Source organism: Acanthisitta chloris, unplaced genomic scaffold (genome assembly GCF_000695815.1).
Source record: "Acanthisitta chloris isolate BGI_N310 unplaced genomic scaffold, ASM69581v1 scaffold25574, whole genome shotgun sequence".
In the NCBI taxonomy this organism is placed as follows: Eukaryota; Metazoa; Chordata; class Aves; order Passeriformes; family Acanthisittidae; genus Acanthisitta; species Acanthisitta chloris.
The window spans coordinates 69,893-77,915 of record NW_008669172.1 but is presented as its reverse complement, the minus strand read 5'-3'; the positions used below and the strand labels follow the sequence as shown (position 1 = coordinate 77,915).

At 36.3% G+C, this 8,023-nt stretch overlaps 1 protein-coding gene across 1 annotated transcript in view; it reads left to right on the top strand.

Annotated features, from left to right (window-relative positions):
• Nucleotides 1-6,968: 6,968 nt before the first annotated feature.
• LOC103800834 (nesprin-1-like) overlaps nt 6,969-8,023 on the top strand; it is a gene marked incomplete at its 3' end in the record, with an annotated part of 70,639 nt that continues 69,584 nt past the window's right edge. The window contains exon 1 of the mRNA XM_009073220.1: nt 6,969-7,052. Coding sequence (XP_009071468.1) covers nt 6,969-7,052 — 84 coding nt within the window. The remainder of the gene's footprint in view (nt 7,053-8,023) is intronic.

Below are 8,023 nucleotides of genomic sequence, written 5' to 3'. Positions count from 1 at the left end.
GGCTGAGGTTAAACCACGACACTGGGGGGAAGGTGGTCTGAATTTTGCCGTTGTTTCTCAACATCAATCCAAACTTACTGTGCTGAATTTAAGTCAGTATATAAATTCAAAATCAACAGCAACTTCACTTCAAATTGGCTATTTCTTGGCTAGTTTTGGATTCTTTCCTTTCATTGCCATTTTTGATAATCTAGTAAAATTATTAATGGAAAAATAATAGGGGGAAATAAGAAAAAAAATGTAATTAAAGTATTTGTAACCCTAACACTATTGCTATCTGAAGAAATGTTTCATCATGAATAAGTTTGAATGTTTTTGAAAAAGGCACTGTATGAAACCTCAAAACCAGGAGAAATTAATGTTTTCTAAGCAAAGACTGATGGAGCTTCACTGTAGCAATTGAAAGATGGGTTTAGAGATAACAAAGGAAAGAAAACTCTACTAAGGTAGAGTTATCACCCTTATACTCTGTTGCTTGAGTAGAGCAAACAAGGATTTTAAAAAAGAGGAGTTTCTGACATTGTGGAGAGTAATGATTTGAAAGAAATGGCAATGCAGAACAGATTTAATTGTGTCAGGTAGAAACAAGAACAATTAATAGCTTGGGAATATAAAGCAGTATGTGATTGTTTGTCAGGGTTTACTATGAGTAGAAGATTCTTCCCTGCTAGTCTTTAAAATCTTAGTGTTTTTCTTCTAAAAAGTCATGCTCTATTTGAAACAGAAACTAATTCAATAACTATCAAGTAGATTAAAACAATTATTTTCGGCTTTTTAGCTGCAGAGTTAACAAAGGGTTTGAGAATATGGATACAAATAAATAAGAATGAACAAAATAGATAGATTAAATGAGACTACCAGTGAAATTTCTTCACAAGAGGGTTGTCAGGTACTGGAACAGTCTGCCTATGGAAGTGGTTGAGTCACCATCCCTGGAGGTATTTAAAAGATGAGTAGATGTGGCACTCAGGAACATGTTTTAGTGGTGGACATGTCAGTGTTAGGTTAATGGTTGGACTTGATTTTCGTCGTGGTTTAACCTCAGCCAGCAGCCAAGAACCACGCAGCTGCTTACACTCCCTCCTCCCCGCTCTGCCCCCCCCAACCCGGAGGAATGGGGAGGAGAACAACTGGAGTAAAATATGTGGGTTGAGATAAGGACAGTTTAATAACAATACAGAGCAGAATGAGCCATAATGCCAGTAGATAATGAAAAAAACCAAAATCAGTGATGCACAATACAATTGCTCACCACCCGCGGACCGGCGCACCCCGAACCTCCCCCAGGATCGGCCCCTTCCGGCCTGGAACACCGGGCATGACGTGCCATGGTGGGGAATATCCCTTTGGCTAGTTCAAGTCACCTGGCCCGGCTATGCTCCCTCCCAATTTCCTGTGTATCTTCTCACTGGTAGAGCATGAGACACAGGCAAGAAAACGTCCTTGGTTATGATAAACACCATCCAGCAAAACCAAAACAACAATGTATTATCACTTCTGAATTCAAAACACTGCACTACACTAGCTACTGAGAAAATTAACCCCATCCTGGCTAAAACCAGGACAATTTTAAAGCTATTTTCCAATGTAAATGATATTATGAGTCTATGATGTGAACTTTACAAAAGACAATAGGAGAAAGGTGTTATTTTTTATTCCCTCTTGCTCTTACAATAGAATGCTACCTTTTAAAAGTTATGGATCCTGTTTAAAAGATATATTTTTTCATAAGCAAAAGACAGGTAAAGGAACTTGGCATCAGCTATTAATGGGACAACTCGGAGAGAGATGGAGGTAAAACAGCCTTAGTGCATGCTGTGTTCTCATCCACAGGGGATGAATACAGAGGAAAGAGCTGCAAGTGTGATAATTAGCAGGTAGTGTAATGCAGCTTCATTTTGGGTGAGCTGTTAGCATTAAGCTGCATCTGTCCCTCTGCTGTCTGTCTTCCTAACCCCAGCTGTATCCGTTCTGTGATTCTGGGTGGTAATCTCGTGAGACTCATAAATTGGAAATCATCTCTTTTCTTTGCCAGCCACTTGCAGAAATTGGGTCACAATCTACGAAATGAATGTGATCTATCTTCTGACCATCCTGTTTAATTTTTGTGCATCTGTGCAGTCCTACTAATGATAAATGGGATATGAATGTGTGACAGGACAAGAAGTTTTCTAATTGCATATTATTTATTCATATTTCTCTATGGTTGTAGAACTGTGCTCCCTCCTCTCAGTCTCGGCCTTCAAAGAATAGGTGTAATTTGACTGTGCTTCTGATTATCATTGAGGCATCTTTTAGAAGTCTAAGTTTAAAAATACAGAACAACTTTATAGCATGTATTTCAAAAAAGAGACATTACATGCATTCAGAAAATCAATTAAACTTAAATGTTTTTCATTTTGTTGCCTATGCTGATTTTTTAGATAGTGGATTAGATGAGTAAAGAACATGAAAAATATGTCTCTTTGTAAAACAGCAGAGGCACATGCCTTTTATTGCCTTTTTCATCTTTGGTGAAAGTTTGAGGAATCAGAAGTTTCAAACCTTTGGACACAGAATGTAAATTGGTTTAACCCAATCAAATAACATCTTTGTTCCCAGGTGTCAGGATAACTTCAGTATTTCTACACACCAAAGTATTGTTGTAAAGCTCACTGATTACAGTGAACAACAAATACTTACTGAGATAGACATTAACAGACAAAAGCAGAGGATGGATATCAAATAAGAATGAGTGAACATTTTTAGTTATACTTACACAATGTTTATATAATGCTGAATTAAACCTGGGCATTAAACCTTGCATTAAGGCTTTTGGAATTTCAAAATGATAACTTCTATAGCAACGAAAGAAAGAAAAAGAAATGGTTATATCAACATTTACAGCTCTCACACACACTGCTTCCATGATGTTAGTAAGTACAGGGTGTGAGGAAAAGTTTCTTGTAACAAAGATGCAAATGCGAAATTAAATGCAAGAAAAAGTGTTGGAATAAAAGAGTGAAGCTTAGCAAACATACGGTTCCATATCTAAAGTTTGGATTTACAAAACTTATTTTACTGTGTAAGAGGAGGAATGTTTGCAGATTGCAGGTCTATTAAAAATGTCTATTTTTGAGGCTTGTTGGTCTAGTATTTTTCATACTTGTTCAGTTCCTTAAGTCATTCAGAATATTTCCTGACCACTACAGCAAATTAGACAAGTTGTAAGAGCAAGAAGTTTCAGCAAATCATTTCCTTCTCAGTTCCCATTTATGGTAAGTTCTAAGTCCAGTTATTTAAATAAATATTTAATAGCAGGAAAACCTGGTTCATTGACCTCTAAGATTCATTCCCTATTAATTTATATTCCTCCTACAGATCACATGAATTTACTTGTACTGAGTGTGCCTCCCTCTTTGTGACATGACTGTTCCTAAGTATCATTGTGACTAAAAACTACACTACTGTGATCGCATATACTGCAATAAATGAGTGTTTAATAGAATTTGTGAAATGCAATATGTAGCAGATCGTTACTTTTATTTTGTTATTTTGCTTTCTTGAAGAAACTTGAAAAAAAACAAAATCAAATACTGAGGCATCTGAAATCATACTGTGGACCTGACAAGTTGAAGATTTAATGTCTGATTGTTCATCAAAGTATATTCTGAATTCCACCAAAGAATTTTGTTCAAGGAGTTTATAACTGACAGCTTTGCTTTAGTGTTACAGGCTTTTGAGAGGTTACTTTATATACTTTTTAAATGATCTTTTTTCCTGGTTTAAAAATTAATTGAATTCTTTGCACAGGCTTTCCAACATTCAAAGTGCAGTGTATTAGGATCATTGCAGTTGATTGCATTGCTAGAGCTATACATTTACATACAAAAAGCCAAAATATGGAGTACATTCAACACTGTAGAATTACAAAATGTTAAGTCAGTTTTCTTTCCCCCGTTTTTACTGGTTCACAGTTAGCAATTTGGCAGTGCATTAAGGCAACTAGGTGAATAGTTGTTAAGTCCTGTTGAGTCTCTAGAATAAAAAATATTCAATAGATTCTAACTGAATACAGCTTGAAAGAAAACCCCTTTCTTCTCTGGAAGCAGTAATTAAGCAGTGTACAGCTTCACTTTCTTCTTTCACGTCACTTGACATTATATATGCGTCCAAGGAGTACATGCATACCCATTCCAATGGAAGATGATATTTTAATCTCAGTGGAAGATCTGCTAGAAAAACATTTATGTAGCTTAAGTGCAATAGTCCTTAATAAATAAGCATATATGAACATCTCAGTATCAGCTAGTGTATGTATATCTTTCTGAATTGTGTCAGCATGGGGAATAAGATTGGTATCTATGCTTATGTAAAAGAGTAATCTATTCTTTTATATATGCCAATGAAAATATAACTCATTCCATGCTTCTGAAAATGACTGGAACCATAATAATAGGGTAAATGCTATGCTATGTGTCCAGAGTAGTGGAAAAAAAAAAAGTGTTTTATGAAACTCAATTAGGGTCTTACCTCCTTGTAATTTGGTGCTAACATCTTCAGGGAAGTGAAAAACATTATATTATAAAGTGTATTGTGGAAAACGTTTTTGGCAGTCTGTATAATTAACTCATTTTCCATATTAGAGGGGTGTCACGCAGGAGATCTTGGGACGCAGGTGTTGTATCTGCCTTCTGTTACTGTTTTATTGGTGTTAAGGTACATGGTTAGTGCTTCTAAACACTGGCAGTGTTTGTATTTGTGCAACCTTCCAGCAACAAAAGGTACATTTCAGCCTGACAATTGTGATTCTCATGCTTCAGAGCAGCAGATCTTACCAGCTTTGGTCCTTGATAGTTTCTTTGCTATTTGATATTTGATTTGTGTAGAAAAGAAAGTACTGTTGCTGTTAATTAACTTGGATGATGTCTCAGGGGTACTTTCACTGCCTTACTATAGTACCATGCCTACATTAGGGTGTAAATCTATTTTTTTAATCTTCTGTGAATGCCACCCAAGGGTAGTTCAGAGCAAGAGATGACACAAAGTATCAGAGATTTTATCTATAGTGTGAAACTACAACATGTGGAAAACAGAAGTGTTTCCCAGACTTGATTTGCATATGAATTCCAGATGACTCTTGACTTCACGTTCGGATGAGACAAATTCTGGCCTCTACCTTGATTTGTGAGTAAGAATACCAAAGCACAGAAGCTAGAAGGGAGCTGTGTTGTGCTCAAACAGGTTGTTGGCAAGCATGTTCCAGGCACCAGAGGTATGGGACACTGTAGATCCCACCCTTCAATCTAAATGTATCCTAGATTGCCCTCTCTCTTCATTACTCCCTACTGTAGAGTGAATTTCAGGAGACAAACCTCACTACTGGGGCACTTACACAGGTGGTGTGATATTTTAGGCCTTCACCTACTGTTGGATTAGGATGGCAGCTGCTATTATCCTCTTGTCTTTATTGCTGAATTATTTTAGCACGTAATTCTTCATTGTTTTATCATGCAGTAATACTGATAAAATCAAAGCTGCTCCAAACTTCAAACAGGAAATGATAACATAGAAGGTGAGGAAAATTAATTGCATTGATGTCAACTGCCTGTGATGCAAGACTGATTCAAATTAATCTCCAGTGACCTGTTTGCTCCATTGATTTCTTTGGTGTTATATTAAGGAAATAAAGAAGAACTATGACTAAATATACCCTTGTAATGAGTTGTAGTGGTGCTTTGTATACATGAGAAAATAGACTTTTCTATTAGCATGGCTGTTAGGGAATGTCGAATCTCAGATGAAGTCTGCTTTCAGCAGAGGATTTTTTTCACTTTATACCAAAATTATGTTTCCTTGAAATACTAATTTATCCAAGATGAACAATGAAGATGGGATATTTTGATTTTGGGAGCTGGAAACCTTTGCTTTTCCCTCATCTCCTATAGCACTTTTACCTTTTCAAGAGCAATGTTTCATTTGTTAGGTTCATCTTTGCACATCTCTGCTTCTACACAACAAAAGTAATAGATAAGTTGTTGTACAAACACCTCTTTTAAAAAGTACCCCAAAAGTAAATTATTAAACCTAAAGGAATATCAAGACTTTTATGGTTTTGTTGTCATTTCAGTGAATTAGCAGGTATTATTATTATTATGATTATTATTGGTTTTAGTATTGTTATCTATGGTATGTGAATGCTCACTAGCTCTTGGAAGCTGGAGGATGGTTTTATTTCAGCTGGACCAAGTTTAATTTTTTTGTTTCTAAGAGATATTTTGTGATCATAGAAGTATTGACCATCTGAGAGCAGTAGTTCCACAAACTGGGATGCATTTAAGAATACTGAGTTTTATGATCTGATCTTGTCACTTAAAATTTCTAAAAGATCATCCATTCACATATTTTTCAGTATTATCATTGTTGTGCTTGTGAATGTAAAGACATATGCTAAGCAATTTATCCTAAGTAAGAGCTGACACAGTGCTAACAGCACCGGAAGCCTGCGAGGCCTGGAGGAGATGAAAGAAGAGAAAATACAGCAACTCAGTGTAACAACTGTCAGCTGTGAGAAAAGTAGCAGTGTTGTTCAATCAGCTACAGTCTAGGGATCTTTCTGTCATACAACTCCTTGTATTGCTTGGACTAAAACAGTGAAATTTCTGTGGCATACTTAACAGCAGGGAAAATATGCTGATAGATTGAAATGTGACTGTAATAGTACATCCATAAGTTGTGCTGTTGATGGTGCATTTATTGGTGGGTTTCTTTGCTTATTTTGGGGAGCAGGAGGTTTTGCATTGTATCATCAGTTAAATAGTTAAACAATGTGATGGCAAAGCAATGGTTAATGGATGCATTAATATTAAACACTATAAAACACAAAGACGGGGACCAGCCACTCTCTTTGAAAGGAAAGGAATTAGAATGTAATACTGGTGAACCTTTATAATATCTTAAGTCTTCTACCGTTTCAGCGCAATCCTCCCATGCTGGTGAATGATCTGTTTGAAGATATCAAAGATGGGGTAATGCTAATTGCCCTTTTGGAGGTTCTTTCAGGGCAGAAGTTGGTAAGAACTTCCTTCCTTCTAAGTATACAAGATAGTTGCATAACTTCTCTAGGCTATAATTTTCTAATAAGTTTCTATATTTAAATACTATAAAAAAACCTTACTGCTACATAGCAAAATAAGCTTTACACAGTGTGCGCTATCTGGTTACAAAATAAAGCAAACAAAAAAAGATTATTATAGATTATTACAAGCATTCTTGATTGTGTGTGTTTTTTACTAATTTTGTCGTAGTTCATAAAAATTGCTTTTTTGTTAGTCTTTACAGTTCATCTGGGTGTTGCTACTATGACAGTCAAGGTCTAAACTGTAACCTATTTCTATACATATTGAAAAAATGACAGTCTTTTCTTGTTAAATATGCATCTTTCTCCCAGAAAAAAAAAAGCCACTCAATTTTCATGAGGTCTTATATACATTTGCCTTGACAGCTGCTCTGCTACTGTAAAGAGCCTTAAATGATGCCAAGTGGCTTATTCACAGCAAAGTTACGTACAGAGGCAACGATGGCAAATAGGTTACCTCTTGGGAGCAAGGCTAGTTTTGTGCATGTGACATAGGAGAAAAACGAAACAGTTTTAGGCCAAGGGCTCTGACTTTTCCCAAACCAGCTTGCAGATCATGTGGCAGCATCTGAAGGAGTAGTGCAGCAGTCTGTCATTCAGCTTGCTTTAGGGCTCAGAATTTACCTGTCTCCTCACATGCAGACAATTAGCAAGTCTCCTCTTTTTCATATTTCACCTGTGTTTTGATACCAGGTGGAACCCCAAATTAGATAGTGAATCAAACTGCAGGAGAGATTTTACTGTAAAATGGGAAAAAGCTCTACTTTGAAGTGTATTTTTGCTCTGTTGAGATACACCCGTTTCTGTTTCTGTTTGTCTAAGACAGAAAGCCTCCCTCTTGTGGCAATCCAGAAGTACTAAAACAGGAAAAGAATTTTAATGAAGGCACCTGTAATAAGGAAAATC